The following is a 25852-nucleotide window of genomic DNA, read 5'->3' on the forward strand; positions in this document are numbered from 1 at the left end:
CATGCACAGATTGAGCTATTGTCTTAATAACGAGCCGAGATTTCGTCCATTTTCCTTAAGTCCACTGGTGGGAGATCAATGGGCCGGACGCAGTGCGTGCGCAGATGAGATCCTGAGTAGAAAGCACCATCTGCGCACGCGCCACTTCTAGGCACCATTTTCCTTAAGTCCGCTGCTGGGAGATCAATGGGCCGGAGGCGGCGCATGCACAGATGAGATATTGAGCTCACTCTGCACATGTGCCGACTCCGGGCGCCATTATTTGAAGCCTGCACTGCTGAAATGTTCAGGATGGCCTTTGCCTTTTCCACCCGCAGCATCGCCCCTGTCTCCTGTGACCCCTCTCCACCTCCCGGTAAGCTACATTCAGCTTATAAGACGCACCCCTCATTTTCCTCTCAATTTTTTGGGAGGAAAAGTGCGTCTTATAATCCAAAAAATACAGTATGTGCATTTTTGTCATGTTTTTTTTACATATGTTTTTGGTTCAGATTTTTCCTCACTTATGGAGGGTATGAGCACACAGTGCGTTTTTTGGTGCAGGTTTTTCACAACACTACATGCAAATCCTTATGCCAGCAAAGTCATTGAGAATCCTGATGTTTTGTGCACTTGTTTTCTTTTTTTCTCGTGCAAATTTGGTGCAGAAATAAATCTGCAGCGTGTCAATTCTTTCAGTGTTTTGCAGCAGAATGCATAGAAAATGCTGCAAAAAAAGCATCAAAAAAGCACCAAACACGCTGCAAAAAAAGCATAAAAAGCACCAAAAACGCTGCATAAAAAGTATAAAAAAGCACCAAAAACGCTGCATAAAAAGCATAAAAAAGCACCAAAAACGCTGCAAAAAAGCACCAAAAATGCTGAAAAAAAGCATAAAAAAGCACCCAAAATGCTGCAAAAAAAGCATAAAAAAAGCACCAAACATGCAAAAAAAGCATAAGGCTATGTGCGCACTGGGAAATGAAATTTCCTTGCGTAAATTCCGCAGGCTCACAAAGATGTTATCACCTGCGGAAAAAATCCGCACCAAATTCCGCACCAAAATTTGCATGCGGATTGTCGCGTTTTGTTGCGGATTTGGTGCGGAATTGGTGTGGATTTGGTGCGGTTTTTCCGCAAGCTGTTCCCTGCGTGATTTTTACATTAGATTAGGGAAAACCCGCAGCTACCTGCGGAAAAGAAGTGACATGCACTTGTTTTTGCTGCGGGATTTCCGCAGCAAAACATGCAGCTGTCAAATTCTGCCTAGTGCGCACAGGATTTTTTTTCTCCATAGGATTTGCTGGTGATTCACTGCAGAGATGTTATGAACATTTTCTGCAGCGAAACATGCAGCAAATCCGCGGAAAATCCGCGGCAAAATCCGGTAAGTGCGCACATAGCCTAAAAAGGCACCAAACACACTGCAAAAAAGCACCAAAAACGGTGCAAAAAAGCACCAAAAACGGTGCAAAAAAAAGCATAAAAAAGCACCAAACACGGTGCAAAAAAAAGCATAAAAAAGCACCAAAAACGCTGCAAAAAAAAGCATCAAAACTGCACCGGAAAAGTGGCAAAAACAAGCGTTTTTTTTTTTCTGCCGAGAGTTGCAGATTTGGTGCAGAAAGCGGCCATGTTGGGTCAATCCGCTATGATAAGATTATATAGACATTGCTGTATATTTTACAAATACGTCCAAAAAGACAGAGCTGTACAAGAGCATCTAAGAAGTCGACTGATACAAAAGGTGACGAGAAGATCCATCGTTTGTGGCGACTGTAATTTTGTGGGTAAAAACACAACTATTCGGATGGTTCCCGTTCATCCAGTTTTTGGTTGTTTTATCGCATGTGGCACGGATTCCTCTAATACCGATATCAAGGTTTCTCCAGTTGAATGTCTGCTGCTCGGAAGGTGCCCACATCTTCATAGGTGGCTTGTAGACCACGGGAGATGTCTTCATACAAGGAACAGTCTTCCAGGTTAAGTCCCTTTAAAAAAAACAGAGAAATCATCACTAATGGGGTTTCCATGAATTCATCAGTTCTTTTAGACTCCTGCAATTAAGGGACCTTTGGTCACATGATATCCGCATCCGGCGTCCATAGGCATGCATTGTAAATCGCGCCAAATCACGCCGGATGCATTTTTTCGCCGCAGACAAAAAACCGTTGCATTCAACGTTCCATCCGGCCGCCGCATGGGCTAAATATGCCGCGTACGGCAAAAACTAATTTATTAGCAAATGACTACCAGCCCTGGTGTTAGTTCTTTTATGTCTTTAGCTTAGTCTTTTTAAAAAATTAAGCTTTGTTCAGAGCATTTTCTTAAAGGAGTTGTTTACAATTAATAAAATGTGCCTTCTTACAAAAACAGCGCCCCCCTGGCTACAGGACGTAAGTGGTATTGCAGTTCAATTGAGATAACCTGCAATTTGGACCCATTGGCCCCCTACCGACGCGAATCCCCAAGCTTCGTGTTTGTCCAGAAAATCATCGGGCCCCAGATTTTCAGTCTTGATTCATCCATCCAATAATTACAACCAATCCCCCAGTCTTACCTCATAAATATTTTCTCCTTCATCTTCTTTCAAAGACATTGAGTTCAGATTTTCCCAACGTTTCTGTTGGCAGAACATGCAAGACAAAGAGTCGAATGAGGAGTCAATTGAGGACAAGGTTGATAATCTCCTGGTGATAAAACACTGATTGTGGCGAAACAGCAAAACACAACTCAGTAAGTGACATCACAGGAATCAGGGTCTCTTCTACTTCATCATGCTGAGTCAAATAAGGAGTCAAATGGGAATGCGGTTAGAAGAGGAGGCATGAGACACCTAGTCCAGTAGTGATAATCTCCTGGTAATAAAACACTGATTGTAGTGAAACAGCAACATACAACCAAGTAAGTGACATCACAGGAATCAGGGTCTCTTCTACTTCATCATGCTGAGTCAAATAAGGAGTCAAATGGGAATGCGGTTAGAAGAGGAGGCATGAGACACCTAGTCCAGTAGTGATAATCTCCTGGTAATAAAACACTGATTGTAGTGAAACAGCAACATACAACCAAGTAAGTGACATCACAGGAATCAGGGTCTCTTCTACTTCATCATGCTGAGTCAAATAAGGAGTCAAATGGGGATGCGGATGGACCAGGAGGCATGAGACACCTAGTCCAGTAGTGATAATCTACTGGTGATAAAACACTGATTGTAGTGAAACAACAACACACAACCCAGTAGTGACATTGAAGGAATTAGTATCATGTTGCTCTCAGATCACAGAGTCAAATAATTAGTCAACTGGGGACATATTTGGGCCAGGAGGCACGAGACGCCGAGACCTGTAGTGATAATCTCCTACTGATAAAACACTAATTGTAGTGACAAATCACAGAAATCATGGTCTCTTCCACTACATCATGCTGCTCTGAAATCACAATGAGTCAAATAAGGAGTTAATAAGTACATGGTTGGACCAGGAGACACGAGACACCTAGTCCAGTAGTGATAATCTCCTGGTGACAAAACATTGATTGTAGTGAAACAGCAACACAAAACTCAGTAAGTAACTTTGCAGGAATCAGGGTCTCTTCCACAATATAATCCTGCTCTCAGATCACAAAGAGTCAAATAAAGAGTCAACTGAGGACGTGGTTGGACCAGAACACACAAGACACCTAGTCCTGCAATGATAGTCTCCTACTGATAAAACACTGATTGTAGTGCAACAGCAACACACAACTCAGTAAGTGACATCGCAGGAATTAGCATCATGCTGCTCTCATATCACAGTGAGTCAAATAAGGATTCAGTTGGCGACATGGTTAAGCCAAGAGGCATGAGACACCTAGTCCAGTAGTGATAATCTCCTGGTGATAAAACACTGATTGCATTGAAACAGCAACACACAACCCAATAAGTGACACATTGCAGGTATCAGGTCTCTTCCACTACATCATGCTGCTTTCAGATCATAATGAGTCAAATAAGTAGTAAACTGAAGATGTGTTTGGGCCAGGAGGCAAGAGATACCTAGTCCAGTAGTGATAATCTCCTGCTGATAAAACACTGATTGTAGTGAAACAGCAACACACAACTCAGTAAGTGATATCATAGTAATCAGGGTCTCTTCTACTACATCATGCTGCACTTTGATCACAATGAGTCAATAAAGGAGTCAATTGGGGACGTGGTTGCACCAAGAGGTACGAGATGCCTAGTCCAGTAGTGATAATCTACTGGTGATAAAACACTGATTGTAGTCAAACAGCAAAACACAACTCAGTAAGTGATATTGCAGGAATCAGACATCATGCTGCACTCTGATCACAAAGAGTCAAATAAGAAGTAAATTGGGGACATGATTGGACCAAGAGGCATGAGACACCTAGTCCAGTAGTGATAATCTACTGGTGATAAAAGACTGATTGTAGTGAAACAGCAAAACACAACTCAGTAAGTGATATTGTAGGAATCAGACATCATGCTGCACTCTGATCACAATGAGTCAAATAAGACCTAGTCTTGTAGTGATAATCTCCTGGTGATAAAACACTGATTGTATTAAAACAGTAACATACAACCCAGTAAGTGACTCTGCAGGAATCAGACATCATGCTGCCCTCTGATCACAATGAGTCAAATAAGGAGTCAGTTGGGAATGTGGTTGGGCCAGGAGGCATGTGACGCCTAGTCTTGTAGTGATCATTTTCTGGTGATAAAACACTGATTGTATTGAAACAGCAACACACAACCCAGTAAGTGACTCTGCAGGAATCAGACATCATGCTGCCCTCTGATCACAATGAGTCAAATAAGGAGTCAGTTGGGAACGTGGTTGGGCCAGGAGGCACGTGACGCCTAGTCTTGTAGTGATAATTTTCTGGTGATAAAACACTGATTGTATTGAAACAGCAACACACAACCCAGTAAGTGACTCTGCAGGAATCAGACATCATGCTGCCCTCTGATCACAATGAGTCAAATAAGGAGTCAGTTGGGAACGTGGTTGGGCCAGGAGGCACGTGACGCCTAGTCTTGTAATGATAATTTTCTGGTGATAAAACACTGATTGTATTGAAACAGCAACACACAACCCAGTAAATGACATCGCAGGAAGCAGGATCTCTTTCTCTACATCATTCTGCTCTCAGATTACATAGCAAAATGATGCTGACAGATTCCCTTTAAGGGAATTTTTAAGATAATGCATCCCTTAATATTGAAAAGAAGGGGGTTCAAATCTGGACACCGCCATTGAACAGCTATTTAAAGGGAGCCACGGCAATCCTATGAGTACCATTCCCCCTTCATTGTTTACAGCGCCCATATACACCTATATTTCAATTGTGACTGTACTTGATATAGCAGCTTTGCCCAATAATTTTTTTTGATCTGTATTAAAAAAATAAAAAATGTAAAAAAAATTGTATATATAAAGCTTTTTAATATAGATCAAGAAGATATATAGCTATACGATACACATTAGCAGCATCGAACCAGTCTGTATTTTGCACTGAAGCATCTAATGAGCGTGTGCAAAGGTCTGTGTGAAGGGAGAGGTGTGCGGGGGCCAGATGTGACATCAACTTTTTTTTTTTAAAAAACAGGTCAAGATTTTATATATATATATATATATATATATATATATATATATATATATATATATATATATATATTATCTATTATTATAGCGCCATTAACTCCATGGCGCTTTACAAGTGACAAAGGGTATACATAAAAACTAGCACAACAATCATTAACAGTACAAAACAGACTTGTACAGGAGGAGAGAGGACCGTGTGTGTATATATATATATATATATATATATATATATATATATATATCTCACATGCACATTAGCAGCAACAATCTCTTCACTGAAGCATTTAATGAGCGTGTGCAAAGGTCAGTGTGAAGGGAGAGGCGTGCAGGCTCAGATGTGACATCATCGTATTTTTTAAACACAGTTCAAGCTTTTATATATATATATATATATATATATATATATTACATGCACATTAGCAGCAACAATTTTTTCCACTGAAGCATGTAATGAGCGTGTGCAAAGGTCACTACTAAGGGAGGGATGAGCAGGATCAATTATGACATCACCTATTGAGATTGCTGGATCCTGTGTTACCTGTCACTCTAATCCTGTCTCTGATGATAAGGAGTCTGCTGAAAACTCTCCCAAAAAGGATAAGCAGTGGCCAGTGAGAGAATTGCAATTGTAGCAAAAGTTTTGATGAAACTAATGATATTGTTGCTTATATTTGCTGGAAATGACACAGTGAGACACTATGGACAAAATCAAGTTTTATTTTTATAATTTTACTCACACAAAGAAAACAGTTTTTATTTCTTGGACATTGGATACAAGTATAGACATCTAAAAAAAAATAGCGATGCGTAAATGTAAAAGAAGCAATAAAGGTATATACTGTATAATCACACGAGCAAGGAACCTTAGTCATAGGAAAATTACCTACTTATCAAATCAAGTCTTTATGTTTCATGTTTATTTTAAACATTTTTTGGAATTTTTTTTTCCATATCATAACTGAGATAACAAAAAATAAAAATGTTAAATCCTGCAATTCTCAAACTGGCCACCGGGGGCTTTTTTTTAGACATAACTGCCTGTTGTTTCAGGAAACAGCACACGCACATTAGCAGCAATGACTCTATTTTTGTATACAGAAAAATGAGCATAGGGAGCTTTTTTAGACTTCTTTTTTTGTTGTCTTTGTCCCCTTTGTGCACTATTCCATCCTCATATGTGCTTGATGCCAGTGCCCCAGAAGAAGGCACTCCCGGCGAAACGCAGGAAAGTGGCACCGATGCACAGCCCTGGTATTTTGTTATTATATCTTGTTACCTCTCTGTATTACAATATGGTTTTAGTTTGCATAGATCATTCTGTTACTATAACCATGACTATGACTGTACTGCGGTGCCATCTACTGGCCATTTTGTTTCATATCACTCTTGTCTGCTTTTCATACTAACTTTTAATTTCACTGTATATTGGTACAAGGTAGATGCCATTCAATCTTATATTACATTAGTATGTCCCTTGACTGATAGCTTTACTTGGGATCTTTTGTATTGAAGCATCTAATGAGCGTGTGCAAATGTCATTGTGATGGAGCAGGGTCGGCTGTGACATCTCCTAGTGTGTTTATTGGATCCTGTGTTATTAGCTAAGTATGGAGGTGCTAACAGTCATTGTACAGGAGGAGGTGGAGGTGAGCTGTGATATCATCTATTGTGAATGGTGGATCCTGTGTTATCTACTGTGACTGATGGATCCTTTGTAATGTATTGTATATAGAGGTGTTGTCAGTCATTGTACAGGAGGAGTAGAAGGTGAGCTGTGATAGCACCTACTGTGAATGGTGGATTCTGTGTTATCTGCTGTATATTGAGGTGTTATCAGTCATTGTACAGGAGGAGGAGGAGGTGAGCTGTGATATCACTTGTGAATGGTGGATGCTGTGTTTTCTACTGTATATAGAGCTGTTATCAGTCATTGTACAGGAGGAGGAGGTGAGCTGTGACATCATCTATTGGGAATAGTGGTCCTGTGTTGTCACTGTATATAGAGGTGTTATCAGTCATTATACAGGAGGAGGAGAGAGTGAGCTGTGACATCCAGTGTGTATAGTGGATCCTGTGTTTTAAACTGTATATAGATGTATCAGTCATTGTACAGGAGAAGGTGAGCTGTGATATCACATGTTGTGAATAGTGGATCCTGTGTTATCAGCTGTATATAGAGGTGCTATAAGTCATTGCACAGGAGGGGAGAAGGTGAGCTGTGACATCACCTATTGTGAATGGTGGATCCTGTGTTATCTATTGTATATAGAGGTGTTATCAGTCATTGTACAGGAAGGGGAGGAGGTGAGCTGTGACATCACCTATTGTGAATGGTAGATCCTGTGTTATCAGCTGTATATAGAGGTGTTAGTCATTGTACAGGAGGAGGAGGTGAGCTGTGACATCACCTATAGCGATTGTGGATCCTGTGTTATCTACTGTGTATAGCGGTGATATCAGTCATTGTACAGGAGGGGGAGGTGAGCTGTGACATCCCCTATAGTGATTGGTGGATCCTGTGTTATCTACTATATATAGAAGTGATATCAGTCATTGTACAGGAGGGGGGAGGTGGGCTGTGACATCACTTATAGTTATTGGTGGATTTTGTATTATAAGCAGTGTATAGAGATGTTACTAGTCATTGTGCAGGAGGGGGGAGGTGAGCTGTGACATCACGTATTGTGATTGGTGGATTTTGTGTTATCAGCAGTATATGGAGGTGTTATCAGTCATTGTAATCCTACCTCTGATGATAATCAGCCTGCTGAAAACTTTTCCTGAAAGGGCAATAAGTATATATCTAATATAGCTTCAGTAGCCAGTGTGAAAATTGCAAGATTACACATTTATTTTTTTTTTATAAAGATATGCATGTAACACAAAAACTTATTCTTAATGACTTTTCGGATTAATGCTTCCCTTTAAAATGTGTCGTTAGAAAATGACCTACGGTTTAAATCAGGTTTTTCTGTTGTATGACTGTTTCAAAAGATTTGGGAATCTTTATATTTTTTGGACCAGGAGATCTTTTTGAAAGAAAAAATCTACAACAATGATCTAATCACAATGTGTCTCCCCAGTGATCGACTATGCCGGAATCTAGAGCAAGTGCATATCCTATAGCACCTCCGCAGGATAAAAAAGGAATTACATAGGTCCCACTGAAATCTATGTATTGCCCATGTAATGCTCTAACATATTGGGTCCTCCAGAGTAAGAAAATCTGGATTTTATAAACCAGGCTGCTCCTTACAGACCTTTTGGTGGTTCCCGACTTCTGGCTTAAGTCTTCTATGCAATCTGTTAAGTGATGAAGGGTATTGGGTAAAAAGCCGATAATGCCGCTATAATGCTCCTGCGCTGCTCTACATTGCTTTATGGGCCCCTTGGATTGTCAACAGCTCTACAGCAGTCAGGGACGTGTAATCATTAGAGATGGCTTTGCCTGACGTGGAGTAGGATTCCCATAAACGCTTGTGCGCCTCAGCTTGATGACATCGCTACAAGACATGAATGGGAAGAATATTCTTAACATTGGGGGACATGTTTAATTTTTCTCATATAATGTAACATAGAACAATAGAGTATCACCTGAGACAAAATCCCCCATAAACAGAAGCCGTCCCTTCCTATCAATTTGTTACAGGGAATGTGTCAATTATATTACTTGGGGACAGCGATGGGGGCAAAATATACCCCAAGTTATAACTTTTATTCTTCTTTTAAATGCTTTTATTTTCTGATGATAAAATGTACTATTTTATTTTTTTGCCATCTTCCCTGAGCTTTTTTTTTTATCTACATTTAAACATATGCCTTAGGGCAGCTACATTGATCAAAACCAACTTTGCCAACCAAGGATCATTCATGGGGATTTGACTGTGGTGTATGGTGAAAAATACAATAAAATAGAATAGAAAGCTCAAAACAACTTAAGGGTTAAGATCTCAAGTTAGGGGGGTATCCATTTTAATTTTTGCTGTCTTCACTGAACTTTATTTAACAGTATTTAAACATACGACTGTGGTGTATAGTGCAAAAACAATAAAAGAGAATATAAAGCTCAAAACAACTTAAGGGTTAAGATCTCAAGTTAGGGGGGTATCCATAATGGGGAGAAGAGATAGCATTCGCCTCCAGGCCCTGGAGCCTAAAACTAAACAGACCCTCTGCCACATTAGAAGACACCAGTATCATAAATGGCATATGGTATAAAGCAGAGGAGAGGGACAGCGATGGGGGCAAAATACACCCCAAGTTATACCTTTTATTCGTCTTTTAAATGTTTTTATTTTCTGATGATAAATCGTTCTATTTTATTTTTTGCCATCTTCCCTGAGCTTTTTTTTTAATCTGCATTTAATTTTTAAACATATGCCTTAGGACAGCTACATGGATCAAAACCAAGTTTGCCAACCAAGGGATTTGACTGTGGAGTATGGTGCAAAATACAAGAAAATAGAATAGAAAGCTCAAAACAACTTAAGGGTTAAGATCTCAAGTTAGGGGGTATCCATAATGGAGTGAAGAGATAGCATTCACCTCCAGACCCTGGAGCCTAAAACCAAACAGACCCTCTGCCACATTAGAAGACACCAGTATCATAAATGGCACATGGTAAACAGCAAAGAAGAGGGACAGCGATGGGACAAAATACACCCCAAGTTACACTTTTTACTCTTTTTTATCTGTTTTTATCTTCTGATGATAAAATGTTTCTTTTAATTTTTGCTGTCTTCACTGAACTTTATTTAACAGTACTTAAACTTATGACTGTGGTGTATGGTGCAAAACACAATAAAATAAAATAGGATAGCAAGCTCACAACAACTTAAGGGTTAAGATCTCAAGTTAGGGGGGTATCCATAATGGGAAAAAAAGGTAGCAGTCACCTCCAGGCCCTGGAGCCTAAAACCAAATAGACCCTCTGCCACTTTAGAAGACACCAGTATTATAAATGCCATTTGGTATACAGCAAAGGAGAGGGACAGCGATGGGGCAAAATACACCCCAAGTTACAACTTTTATTCTTTTTTTATGTTTTTATTTTCTGATGATAAAATGTTCTATTTCATTTTTTTTTCACTTTTTTTTATCTGCATTTAAACATATGCTTTGGGGCAGCTACATGGACCGAAAACAATTTTGCCTACCAAGGATCATTCATAAGGATTAGATTGTGGTTATTGGTGAAAAACACAATAAAATAGCAAGCTCACAACAACTTAAGGGTTATGATCTCAAGTTAGGGGATATCTTTAATGGGTTCATAAGGTAGCAGTCCCCTCCAGGTCCTGGAACCTAAAACCAAATAAACCTTCTGCCACATTAAAAGACACCAGTATTATAAAAGGCATATGGTATACACCAAAGGAGAAGGACAGTGATGGGGGCAAAACACACCTCAAGTTACAACCTTTATTTTTCTTTTATATGTTGTTATTTTCTGATGATGAAATGTTTTCTTTTATTTTTTGTCATCTCCCCTGAACGGTTTTTAACAGCATTTAAACATATGCTTTACGGCAGCTACATGGACTGAAAACTAAGAATCATTCATGGGGATTTTACTGTGGCATATGGTGCAAAATACAATAAAAGGGTTAATATTTCAAGTTGGGGGGTATCCATAATGGGGAGAAGTGGTAGCAGTCACCTCCAAGCCCTGCCAACCAAGGATTATTCATGGGGATTTTACTGTATTGTACAGTTCAAAACAAAATAAAATCTAATAGCAAGCTTACAACAACTTAAGGGTTAAGATTTCAAGTTAGGGGGTATCCATAATGGGGTGAAGAGGTAGCCCTCCCTTACAGGCCCTAGAGCCTAAAACCAAATAGGCCCTCTGCCACATTAGAAGACACTATTATTCTAAATGGCATATGGTATACAGCAGAGGAGAGGGACAGCGATGGGGGCAAGATACGCCCCAAAACACACCAATGTTTTTGTGAATAGTTTTTTCTGAATTTTGTTTCATGTTATGTAGACAACAGTATTTGGAGTGTGTCAGATTAGGATTTGACAGATTTTTCTTAATAAATTAATTATAAAAAGGGATTGAATGTAATTTTTTAATATAAATCTAGTAAAAAGTCATTTTTAAAGTTCATATTTTAGTTTTAAATATTTTGTTTTAGTTGCTGATTTATATTCATATTAATAACATTTGTAAACCCTGGTTTACTTAACTGATGTTCCGTGTGTTTAGCATTTTGCATGTACACCTAAATTGCTAAAATGCTGATGGTGACAAATGCTCAGTTACTATCAACCAAGTCTTTACATGGTGACCCTCTATTCACTGCAGAGTAGCCAATACAATAGCTTCATGACCTACTTGTCAGGGAAGGAGCAAAGCCTGTAAAATTGTAGGGCAGAACAGCTACAAGGAAAGTAGGAAGAGACTAAACTGTCAGCTGCCAGAAGGGGAAGGAGATCAATTCTGTTCTAAATAAATAAGGTTTTAGGTGCACTTTTAATCTGGAACTTGATGCGAAAGTATATGGAAAGTCTGAGGGCTTCAGGTATGGTCCCAAAATTATATATAAATGCTATGTGCTCCATGAGTGATGGTTCCCTTCAGTATTTTATCTGCATAATTGGCTGCTTTTTGGCTCTCCTCAATTAGGACACACTTGTGTGCAGCTAAAGATGAGGGGAAGGGGAACATTGGCCACAAAAGATGACACCAGAATTTTAAATGCACATAGTAAGAGGGAGACCTATCACAGGCTTCGAAACATCTAGTCCCACCCCTGAGAAGTGCTCTGCTGTCTAAATAAAGCCTGAAGAAGTCTAAAATCTAACCCTCGTCTCATTAAAGGCTTAGGTCCCATTTCTTAAGTTCATTGGATCGTGAAACTTCAGTTTTGGATGTTTACCATGATTGTGCCCAAAATTGTCCCCGTTAATAACTTCTTCTCGAGACCAAAAATGTTCAATATTGAGACACGTATGTTTTCATATGTATGGAGGAACCTCAACAGTCCCCCAAGTACGAGAAAAGGGGAAAAATTATTGCTGCATTGGGTTTAAATGACCTATTATTTAGGTTTTTGTGTGGTCCCTGTTCTCCTATCCTCTGATGGTCCCTTGTCCTGTCATCCTATCCTTTGATGGTTCCTGTTCCTGTACTCCTATCCACTGATAGTCCCTGTTCATGTCCTATCCTTTGATGGTCTGTGTTCCTGTCCTATCCTTTGATGGCCCTGTTCCTATCTTCCTATACTTTGATGGTCCCTGTCCCCGTCCTCCTATCCTCTAGCTTTTGTCCTCCGATCATCTGATGATTCCTATTCCTGTCCTCCTATCCTCTGTTGGTCCCTGTTCTTATCTTAGCCTCTGATGATTCCTGTTCCTGACCTCCTATCCTCTGTTGGTCCCTGTTCTTATCTTAGCCTCTGATGATTCCTGTTCCTGTCCTCCTATCCTCTGTTGGTCCCTGTTCTTATCTTAGCCTCTGATGATTCCTGTTCCTGTCCTCCTATCCTCTGTTGGTCCCTGTTCTTATCTTAGCCTCTGATGATTCCTGTTCCTGTCCTCCAATCCTCTGTTGGTCCCTGTTCTTATCTTAGCCTCTGATGATTCCTGTTCCTGTCCTCCTATCCTCTGTTGGTCCCTGTTCTTATCCTATCCTTTGATGGTCCCTGTTCCTGTACTTTTTTTTTTTTAACTTTTTGACAATGTTAATTTCCATACCAAAAGTTAAAAATCCTAAAATTCTCACACTGACCACTTAAACTCTAATTTCCTGTTGTTTCAGGAAATGCACATGAACATTAGCCACAATGAACACTTAATGTGCGTGTGCAAAGGTCATTGTGAAGGAACGGGGAGCTGTGACATCACCTATTCTAATTGATAGAGGTTTTTACGTCTTACTGCAATCCTGCCTCTGATGATAATGAGCCTGCTGAAAACCCAAGGAGCTTTCCGATAACAGCTGCCCTTTAAATCAAGACCAATAGCTACAATTTCAGATAGTAATCAAAAGCCGTAATGATGTGCTCACCTTATACAGGAGGAAGGTCCCGGGGATAATAGCACAGAGGAGCAGTATGATCCCCTCAGCGGTGATGAGTCTGTTTTTTGTAGCTTCCGCAATATTGAAGAACAGGTAAACAGGAGGTTCTGAAATGTAAAATGGGTCCAGTTACGGGACGTTAACCATATTTACACTATGGGACAGGGGCGGACATATCACTAGTGCAGCCGCAGAGGGGCTAAAGAGGTAAGGGGGACAATTTCTGCCTCCAAAGTAGGTGAGATTGTGCGTTATGATGAGTTATTGGTCTAGGGGCCCATTTTGGTCTGTGTCCACCAGTGATATGGGATATAGTCAAGATAGTGGTCCCCAGTGCTGAAACGTGACAGTGCTGCCCCAATATAGAAGACTAGAGGTTTGGGTGCGCATGCGCCGCTCCATCCATTCATTATTACTGGAATTCAGAAAGCAACCTGCTGCCACGCGTTGTCTTTTGCCCACTACTCACCCCTCACTCTTAGGTAGGTTCCACAAGACTTATGGGTCTTAGATCCCGCAGTGACTTTGCACAGGTAGAGTCCGCTATCGTTTTTTTTGGCGTTGCGGACAGTCAGGATCGGTTCGGTAGATGGCAAGACCTTCTGCATAGTTTCCAGGAATGACATGTTGTTCGTCTCGTTCACCGCTCTGTAGATCTGAACCCAGGAGACCGAGACAACCTCATTTTGCTTTGAAAGGAACTTGCATGGAATCGTAGTGTCCTCTCCATGGAATACAGATATCGAGGTGGGCACCCACTGCATGTCCAGACCCCAGCATGGAACTGCCGAAAAAGATGGATACATATACAGTATATCTATATTAAGGAACACTAGACACTCTATGTAACCATTATGGCATCCGAGAAAAAAATTTGCCTCCATAACGGGAGGTCTATATGAGCTAATGGTTGTGTGCACAAGCAGTGCTTGGCAAACTCGGGCAAGTGAACCTAGTACTTACAATGCCCACCAACCTCACCCCTCCCCCATATCCTGAGTTTGGAATGTCATGGCAGCTGGGGGCTACTGTAAGACCCCATGGCTGTACCTCCCCAAAAAAATCTAAAAATTAAAAAAAGATAATATTTTGGAATTTGTACCACCTGCCTGGAGCCACAGACACAGACTGGCTGTAAGGGGAGTCTAGAGAAAAGCCACTCACAAAGCAGGACCCCAAGAACTCTGCAACCCTTTAATCCCTATACAGGGATTTGGTATTACACAGAGCCCCAGAGATCACCACCTGTGGTAGGCTTTAGTCCGTGGTGGTCAGGCAGGGTCAATAAACAGAAAATGCTAAACAGGAACAGAATCGGCAGGCAAGGACGTAGTGAGGAGACAAAGCAGAGGTCAAATCCGGAACTAGCAGCAAAGTACAAAAACGACAGGCAGGAGGATAGTCAAAAAACAAGCAAAGGTCAGCGCACAGGAATCAAAATACAAACAGCACATGAACCAGGAGTACAGAACTCTCTAGCAGTGGTCAGATGACAGGAGGGGGAATAAGAAAGGTGTGGTGTCTTCCCATTGGCTGTAGTGAGGAGACAAAGCAGAGGTCAAATCCGGAACTAGCAGCAAAGTACAAAAATGACAGGCAGGAGGGTAGTCAAAAAACAAGCAAAGGTCAGCACACAGGAATCAAAATACAAACAGCACATGAACCAGGAGTACAGAACTCTCTAGCAGTGGTCAGATGACAGGAGGGGGAATAAGAAAGGTGTGGTGTCTTCCCATTGGCTGTAGCTGAATGATGGTAAACTTCAGCTGGAAGACACACGCCACCTACAGTCAGCCAGTGGTATTGCAGGTCCCAGGGAAACCCAGCCTAGTGGATGAGTGGAGCCTGCACTCAGCAGAGCCACTGGCACCGACTCCTCTCCCATCACCATCCACTGTGGTAACACAGCGTCACCTGGTGATCGGAGCAGAAGTCGCAGAGGTGGGCTCCGGGGGGAGACATGACAGTATTGCAGTTTGCGTAACAGCCTGACTTAATACAATTTTAAAGAATTTATCCCATACGGTGGAAGACAAAAAAAATTATGTGCCAGAATTGCTGTTTTTTGGTCACTTTGCCTCCCACAGAATGGGATCAAAAGAGATGAGAGGGTTATATGGAACCCAAAATGGGGATGATATGAATGACAACTTATACTGGAGAATGGCAGCTGGGAGTCACTTTAGGACCCCATGATTGTACCCCCCAAAAAAATCTAAACATAAAAAAAACCATACAATTTTGGTATTGCAGCGTGTGTAACTGGCTGACTTAATAAAATGTTAAGGAATTTTTCCCATACAGTGGAAGACAAAAACAATTATGTGCCAGAATTGCTGTTTTTCGGTCACTTTGCCTCCCACAGAATGGGATCAAAAGAGATGAGAGGGTTATATGGAACCGAAAATGTTGATGATATGAATGACAGCTTATATTGGAGAATGGCAGCTGGGAGTCACTTTAGGACCCCATGATTGTACCCCCCCAAAAAAATCTAAAAATAAAAAAAAACATAAGATTTTGGTATTGCGCCTTGCGTAACGGGCTGACTTAATAAAATTTGAAAGAATTTTTCCCATACGGTGGAAGACAAAAAAATTATGTGCCAGAATTGCTGTTTTTTGGTCACTTTGCCTCCCACAGAATGGGATCAAAAGAGATGAGAGGGTTATATGGAACCCAAAATGGTGATGATATGAATGACAACTTTTACTGGAGAATGGCAGCTGGGAGTCACTTTAGGACCCCATGATTGTACCCCCCCAAAAAAATCTAAACATAAAAAAAAACATACAATTTTGGTATTGCAGCGTGTGTAACTGGCTGACTTAATAAAATGTTAAGGAACTTTTCCCATACAGTGGAAGACAAAAACAATTATGTGCCAGAATTGCTGGTTTTTGGTCACTTTGCCTCCCACAGAATTGGATCAAAAGAGATGAGAGGGTTATATGGAACCCAAAATGGGGGTGATATGAATGACAACTTTTACTGGAGAATGGCAGCTGGGAGTCACTTTAGGACCCCATGATTGTACCCCCCCAAAAAAATCTAAACATAAAAAAAAACATACAATTTTGGTATTGCAGCGTGTGTAACTGGCTGACTTAATAAAATGTTAAGGAACTTTTCCCATACAGTGGAAGACAAAAACAATTATGTGCCAGAATTGCTGGTTTTTGGTCACTTTGCCTCCCACAGAATTGGATCAAAAGAGGTGAGAGGGTTATATGGAACCCAAAATGGGGGTGATATAAATGGCAGCTTATACTGGAGAAGTCTTGGTACAACTCTATGGACCAAAAAATAAAAAAAACGTTAAGGCTCATGGAGGACGAGGAGGAAAATTCAGCAGCAAAGTGGAAAAGCAAGGGGTTGGCATCAACCTGGGGAAAGAACGATGCATGAAGCTTCAGTATCAGCTACATTGGTCAATCATCTATTGAAAGAACATCCAAGATTCTTTCTCCGGACACCGGTTGTTGGGAAAAAATTGCACATTGGATAGTCAACCCCTGCCAAAATCAGTGTTTTGGTCATGGAAGGCCACCGTTACTCTATGGAAATTCAAACCAGGAACATTTATAAAATATAATGACTATTTCAGATGAGTTATTTACAAACTTTTATTAAGAGATGGATTGAAAGAAGTTTTCACATCACCCAAGTTTTAGGTAAAAAATATTCAAAACATTCATGCATGAAACGAGGTCTCGCTAAGTTCTTCTTCTGTCTTATTTTCTGCTCTCTAGGGAGGTGCACATGATAAACACTGGTGGCAGGTGCTTCCGGTTCCTCTTTCCATTAGATTCTCAACAAAGAAGATATTATCTAAAGTATTATAACCCTGTGATATCAAGATCAAGTCTGCACCATCGTCTTCAGGAGTCGGGAGACACTTTTAACTATATAATCATTTTTTGGTCCCTGTTCCTGTCTTTCAATCCTGTGATGTTCCCTGTTCCTGTCCTATCTTCTGATGGCCCTGTTCCTGTCCTTCAATCCTCTGATAGTCCCTGTTCCTTGCCTCTTGTTCTTTGAAGGTCTATGTCCCTGTTCTTCTATCCTCTGATGGTTCCTGTTCTTGTCCTTCTATCCTTTGATGATCCATGTTCCTGTCCTCCTATCCTCTGATGGCCTGTGTTCCTGTCCTATCCTTTGTTGGTCTATGTTCCTGTCCTATCCTCTGATGGTCCCTGTTCCTGTCCTATACTTTGATGGCCCTGTTCCTATCTTCCTATCCTCTGATGGTCCCTGTTCCTGTCCTCCTATCCTCTAGTTTCTGTCTTCCTATCCTCTGATGATTCCTGTTCCTGTCCTCAAATCCTCTGATGGTCCCTATTTTCTAATCCTCTGATGGTCCCTGTTCCTGGCCTCCAATCCTTTGATGGTCCCTGTTCCTGTCCTCCAATCCTCTGATGGCCCTTTGTCCTGTCCTCCAATCCTCTGATGGTCCCTTGTCCTGTCCTCCAATCCTCTGATGGTCCGTGTTCCTGTCCTCCAATCCTCTGATGGTCCCTTGTCCTGTCCTCCAATCCTCTAATGGTCCCTGTTCCTGTCCTATCCCTGATGGTCCCTGTTACTGTCCTATGCTTTGATGGCCCTGTTCCTATCTTCCTATCCTCTGATGATCCCTGTTCCTGTCCTCCTATCCTCTGATGGTCCATGTTCCTGTCCTATCCTCTGATGGTCTGTATTCCTGTCCTATCCTCTGATAATCTCTGTTCCTGTCCTATCCTTTGATGGCCCTATTCCTATCTTCCTATCCTCTGATGATCCCTGTTCCTGTCCTCCTATCCTCTAGTTTCTGTCCTATCCTCTGATGATTCCTGTTCTTGTCCTCCTATCTTCTGTTGGTCCCTGTTCTTATCCTATACTTTGATGGTCTCTGTTCCTGTCCTCCAATCCTCTGATGGTCCATGTTCCTGTCCTCCAATCCTCGGATGGTCCCTTGTCCTGTCCTCCAATCCTCTGATGGTCCCTTGTTCTGTCCTCCAATCCTCGGATGGTCCCTGTTCCTGTCCTCCAATCCTCTAATGGTCCCTGTTCACGTCCTCCAATCCTCTGATAGTCCCTGTCCTCCAATCCTCTAATGTCCCTGTTCCTGTCCTCCAATCCTCTGATGGTCCCTGTTCCCGTCTTCCAATCCTCTGATGATCCCTGTTCCTGTCCTCCTATCCCCTGATGGTCCCTGTTCCTGTCCTCCTATCCTCTGATGGTCCCTTGTCCTGTCCTCAAATCCTCTGATGGTCCCTTGTCCTGTCCTCCAATCCTCTGATGGTCCTTGTTCCCATCCTCCAATCCTCTGATGGTCCCAGTTCCTGTCCTCTAATCCTCTGACGGTCCCTGTTCCTGTCCTCCAATCCTCTGATGGTCCTTGTTCCCATCCTCCAATCCTCTGATGGTCCCAGTTCCTGTCCTCTAATCCTCTGAAGGTCCCTGTTCCTGTCCTCCAATCCTCTGAAGGTCCCTGTTCCTGTCCTCCAATCCTCTGAAGGTCCCTGTTCCTGTCCTCCAATCTTCGGAAGGTTCCTGTTCCTGTCCTCCAATCCTCTGATGGTCCCTGTTCCTGTCCTCCAATCCTCTGAAGGTCCCTGTTCATGCCCTCCAATCCTCTGAAGGTCCCTGTCCTCTTATCCTATATCAGTTAATAACAGTTATATTTTCCACATACCTGAGAGGAGTATAAAGACCATGACTTTAGGTGTGGTGCACGTGAAGCGCAGGGCGTTTAGCGACATCTTCTCCGATGTGTCACCCTTGCGGTCTGCTCCAGTCCTCTGCTGTCCTCTGTTATTTCTATGTGATCAGGGGGAGGCAGCAGGATGTGCGCAGGAGATCAGCTCCACTGCTTCAAAGAAAATAGACCAAAAAATGTATGCTATACCTAAATATATGCCCAACCCCAAATAACGAGGGGCAGAATAAAGAAATATTGTCAAAAATAGGCCCCTTTATATTATTAGATGACCATAAATAAAAGAAACCCAACTTCAGTGCTGCCAAACTAAGCAAATAAATAATGCTGCCAAACTGTGCACATAAAAAGTGTTGTCATACTGGACCGCGAAAATGTCAAACGCTTATCTATAGGCAGGTGTATAGCCAAGCAGGCAATGTCAGGAGTGTACGTGGCTGTTGTTCAGTATTCCGCACCTAGGCACTCGCCCCCATTTTGCATTTTCTCTGGTCCTGGTGTTTCAACCTGTCTTTGTATAAGGAATCATGTCCTTTACTATATATCTAATACAATGCCGCCAAACAGTGCACCTAAATAATGTTGTCAGACTGCATATCAAAATAATGATGATAAACCGTGCTCCTAAATAATATTAAAACACTAAACACCTAAACAATGCTGCCAAACTGTGCATCTAAATTATACCACCAAAAACTGCACACCTAAACAGTGACACCAAACTCTGTATCTGAACAAAGGTATCAGACTAAAGGATGTCAATGACCTGTGAGAATAAGCAATGGTGCCAGACTGCAAAGCTAAACCATGCTGCCAAACTGTACACCCAAACAATGTTACCAGACGATACACCTAACTAATGCTGCCAAACTGAACATCTAAACTATGTTACTAGATTACACACCTACATAATGCTGCCAAACTGTACACCCAAACAATGTTACCAGACGATACACCTAACTAATGCTGCCAAACTGTACATCTAAAAGATGTTACTAGATTACACACCTAAAGAATGCTGACAAACTGTACACTAAACAAGTTGCCACAATATACACCAAAGTAATACTGTCAAACAGTACACCTAAACAATGTTACTAAACTACAGACCTAAGTAATGCTGCCAAACTGTACACCTTAATAATTTTAGCAGACTACACACCTAAATAATGCTGCCAAACTGTACACCTAAAAGATTTTACCAGACTATAGACCTAAATAATGTTGCCAAACTGTACACCTAAACAATGTTACCAGACTATTGACCTAAATAATGCTGCCAAACTGTACACCTAAACAATGTTACCAGATTATACACACAAATAATGCCACAATATTGTACAATTTAAGCCTTCCAGAACAGAACATTTACTGTATACACAGTCATACATAGAACACATATATGCAGACTATGTACGTACCTGGAGGCACACACACACATACTGTACATACACACATACTATACATACACACATACTATATATACACACATAATGTACACACGCATATTACACATATACTGTACATATGTACATACTATACACACCTACTATATATACACACATACTGTACATACACACATACTATATATACACACATACTATACATACACACATAATGTACATACGCATATTACACATATACTGTACATATGCACATACTATACACACCTACTATATATACACACACATACTATATACACACACATACTATATATACACACATACTATATATACACACACATACTATATACACACACATACTATATATACACACATACTGTACATACACACATACTATATATACACACATACTGTACATACACATATTACACATATACTGTACATATGCACATACTATACACACCTACTATATATACACACATACTATATATACACACACATACTATATATACACACATACTGTACATACACACACATACTATATATACACACACATACTATATATACACACACATACTATATATACACACACATACTATATATACACACATACTGTACATACACACACATACTATATATACACACACATACTATATATACACACATACTGTACATACACACATACTATATATACACACCCATACACATACTGTACACACATACTGTACCTATCTATACACATACTCTACACACACATACTGTACTTACACACATAATGTACATACACATATTACACATATACTGTACATATGCACATACTATAAACACAATGATGAGGAACTACAAACCCTTCATCTCCTTTTTAGCAATCAATGGGGGTCTCAGCACCCGGACCCCCACTAAAAAAACCCTTCTAACATGTCACTATGACTTTGTGAAAAGTTTCTAAAATTGGAAGGTATCCTTTAAATTAAACAATCAGAGCCACCTGCATCCTCCACAAGAGGGCGCTCCCTACACACATACGTATACAGAACCTCAATGATAACAGTATGCAGTGAGCTCCCTCTAGTGGCGGCTGCAGGAAGCCGGAATTTACCTGTATGACCTCAGGATACAGAAGAGATCTGGAACAGAACAAAACTTTAGCAAAAAAAAAAACAACTTTGTGTCTTGTATATAACAATAGGTTCTGAAAAAAGGAAGTGAAATTTGCAAATTTAAGAAGATAATAAAGAAAGAACTAATAAACCCAACCGGTAACTTCTTCCTCATGTCTCAGTGAGTATTGTAGACCTCCAGATAAAGTGTTCATCCACCTGATGATGGCGCTGACGTCCATAGTATTAAAGGGGTTGTCCTAAATGGACAATCCCTTCTCAGAATGAAGAGATATTCTTCAAAAAGGCAACTTTGAGAAAACAGTAAAATGCAATCTGCAGCATGACCACTAGATGGCAGTATATATCTACTGAAGGCTGCATTGCATTAAAGGGGTGCACAGAAGAGACTCATCAATGGTGGATGCTGGATAGTTGTTGATGTGACATCTGGACTCCCACATCCACGACTTTGTATCATTTATTTGTGAGGAGGGTATATATATATATATATATATATATATATAGATATATATCAATGAGATATCACGCCTGACCCTGCACACCTCTGCCTTCACACTGACCTTTGCACAAGCTCATTAGATGCTTCAGTGCAAAATACAGGCTGGATCATTGCTGCTAATGTGCATGTGACAGATAGCTGCTATTTTGCTATTCTTTAGTTTCAAATACAAAATAGAATGTCTGGGCTTGTAAATATTAATGATACATATATGCACTTTTTTGGCTTTTTTTCACCAATGAGTAAGGACCCCACCAATCTGATGACTCCTCAAGAAGACAGGCAGGGGAAAATCAAAACTCAGACACACTGCAAACAGACAAGAATAAACAATTAGAGACTAAGGAGAAAAGCAAGAGCAGGAAGCAGCAACAAAAAGACACCACAGCAATAATGCCAAACAGCCACTATTAAGTCTGGATTACAACACCTCACTAGACCAGTATAGAGAAGCTATAGCCGGCATTAATGGAATAGTCCAGCCAGCATATATAGGAGGGGAGCAAATGTGACTGGCTCCCATACAGCATGTGATCAAAGGAGACTAACAAGCAGACCAGCAAAGATTAACTCTTGCAAACCTGTCTAAGCCTGTGGGTCGACGCTTTCATCACATGTGAACACAGTCTTATGGAGTAACTACCGCCCTCTTTTTTCTGGATTAGAGCAGATTTGCAAGTTTAAGATGCTGTGAAACTTAAAAACAATAAACACAATAATTATAGGTAGAATCAGCATGATGGTGCAAGAAGACAAAAGAAGTTAAATTCAAGAACAGGAAATAACACTGAGTAACATGGGTCATGCCGGAAAGTGGTGAAAAAGAAAAAAAAAGTGACATAACGAGAATGCATTCTATTATATCACCACCAGAGGGCGATACAGAATACACTGCACTTCTGACTGCGCTGTATACCATAATTATATTAGTCAGCCGCAGTAGAAAAACTGTCTACTGTATGTATAGCTTCTGTTACCCGTTAGTAGCTCATGATACTAACTAAATTATTATTTTTTTTTTATTATTTATTTATTGAAAATTATCTATTTTATATATAATTTATTATTTATTTACCATTATTTATTTATTGAGAATTCTTTATTTTATATATGATTTATTATTTATTAATTTATTGATTTATTTATTTATTTACTATTATTTATTGAATTTTTTTATTTGATACATAATTTAATTAATATTATTTTTTTCTTTCTCTACAATTATTTATTTTATATATCACTTATTATTTATTTGTCATGATATATTGAGAATTATTTATTTTACATATTATTTATTATTTATTTACCATTACTTATTTATTGAGAATTCTTTATTTTATATATGATTTATTATTTATTTATTTATTTATTTACTATTATTTATTGAGATTTTTTTTATTTGATACATAATTTAATTAATATTATTTTTTTCTTTCTCTACAATTATTTATTTTATATATCACTTTTTATTTATTTGTCATGATATATTGAGAATTATTTATTTTACATATTATTTATTTATTTACCATTACTTATTTATTGAGAATTCTTTATTTTATATATGATTTATTATTTATTTATTTATTTACTATTATTTATTGAGATTTTTTTTATTTGATATAGAATTTAATTACTATTATTTTTTTTTCTTTCTTTACTATTAATATTTTATCTATCACTTATTATTTATTTGTCATGATATATTGAGAATTATTTATTTTATATATTATTTACTATTTCTTTACCATTATTTATTTATTGAGAATTCTTTATTTTATATACCGTATGATTTATTATTTATGAATTTATTGATTTATTTATTTATTTACTATTATTTATTGAGATTTTTTTTATTTGATACATAATTTAATTAATATTATTTTTTTCTTTCTCTACAATTATTTATTTTATACATCACTTATTATTTATTTGTCATGATATATTGAGAATTATTAATTTTACATATTATTTATTTACCATTACTTATTTATTGAGAATTCTTTATTTTATATATGATTTATTATTTATTTACTATTATTTCTTGAGATTTTTTTCATTTGATATAGAATTTAATTAATATTATTTTTTTCTTTCTTTACAATTATTTATTTTATCGATCACTTATTTATTTGTCATGATATATTGAGAATTATTTATTTTATATATTATTTATTTACCATTATTTATTTATTGAGAATTCTTTATTTTATATATGATTTATTATTTATTTATTTACTATTATTTATTGAGATTTTTTTTATTTGCTATATATTTAATTAATATTATTTTTTTCTTTCTTTACAATTATTTATTTTATATATCACTTATTACTTATAGTATTTGTCATTATGTATTGAGAATTATTTATTTTTTATAATATTTATCAATTTACTATTATTTAGTTAGTGAGAATGTTTTTTATTACATAATATTAGTTATCAAAAGGGGTAACTAAACTTGGGGCACTTACTAAAGGAACAACAATACTGAGGTGGGGCCACTATTACTGAGGACACTATGAAAGTGAGGGGGCACTATTACTGAGGAAGCTATGAAAGTGTGGGGGGCACTATTCCTGAGAGCACTATGAAAGTGTGGGGGGCTCTATTACTGAGGGCACTATGAAAGTGTGGGCGCACTATTACTGAGGGCACTATGAAAGTGTGGGCGCACTATTACTGAGGGCAGTATGAAAGTGTGGGGGGCACTATTACTGAGGGCAGTATGAGAGTGTGGGGGGCACTATTACTGAGGGCAGTATGAAAGTGTGGGGGGCACTATTACTGAGGGCAGTATGAAAGTGTGGGGGGCACTATTACTGAGGGCAGTATGAAAGTGAGGGGGGCACTATTACTGAGGGCAGTATGAAAGTGTGGGGGGCACTATTACTGAGGGCACTATGAAAGTGTGGAGGCGCTATTACTGAGGGCACTATGAAAGTGTGGGGGGCACTATTACTGAGGGCACTATGAAAGTGTGGGGGGCACTATTACTGAGGGCACTATGAAAGTGTGGGGGGCACTATTACTGAGGGCACTATGAAAGTGAGGGGGGCACTATTACTGACGGCACTATGAAAGTGTGGGGGGCACTATTACTGAGGGCAGTATGAAAGTGTGGGGGGCACTATTACTGAGGGCACTATGAAAGTGTGGGGGGCACTATTACTGAGGGCAGTATGAAAGTGTGGGGGGCACTATTACTGAGGGCACTATGAAAGTGTGGGGGGCACTATTACTGACGGCACTATGAAAGTGTGGGGGGCACTATTACTGAGGGCAGTATGAAAGTGTGGGGGGCACTATTACTGAGGGAGTTATGAAAGTGTGGGGGGCACTATTACTGAGGGCACTATGAAAGTGTGGGGGGCACTATTACTGAGGGCACTATGAAAGTGTGGGGGGCACTATTACTGAGGGCACTATGAAAGTGTGGGGGGCACTATTACTGAGGGAGTTATGAAAGTGTGGGGGGCACTATTACTGAGGGCACTATGAAAGTGAGGGGGGCA

At 39.6% G+C, this 25852-nt stretch overlaps 1 protein-coding gene across 1 annotated transcript; it reads right to left on the minus strand.

Moving 5' to 3' along the window:
• Window positions 1-835: 835 nt before the first annotated feature.
• CD79A (CD79a molecule) lies at window positions 836-19375 on the minus strand. The gene is made up of 5 exons (XM_075327749.1): window positions 19292-19375; window positions 14087-14401; window positions 13606-13724; window positions 2540-2602; window positions 836-1970 (listed from the first exon to the last, which is right to left on the minus strand). The coding sequence occupies exons 1-5, from the start codon at window positions 19356-19358 to the stop codon at window positions 1857-1859; spliced, it is 678 nt and encodes a 225-aa protein (XP_075183864.1). The 5' UTR covers window positions 19359-19375; the 3' UTR covers window positions 836-1856.
• Window positions 19376-25852: the final 6477 nt, after the last annotated feature.

Source organism: Anomaloglossus baeobatrachus, chromosome 11 (genome assembly GCF_048569485.1).
Source record: "Anomaloglossus baeobatrachus isolate aAnoBae1 chromosome 11, aAnoBae1.hap1, whole genome shotgun sequence".
Classification (NCBI taxonomy): Eukaryota; Metazoa; Chordata; class Amphibia; order Anura; family Aromobatidae; genus Anomaloglossus; species Anomaloglossus baeobatrachus.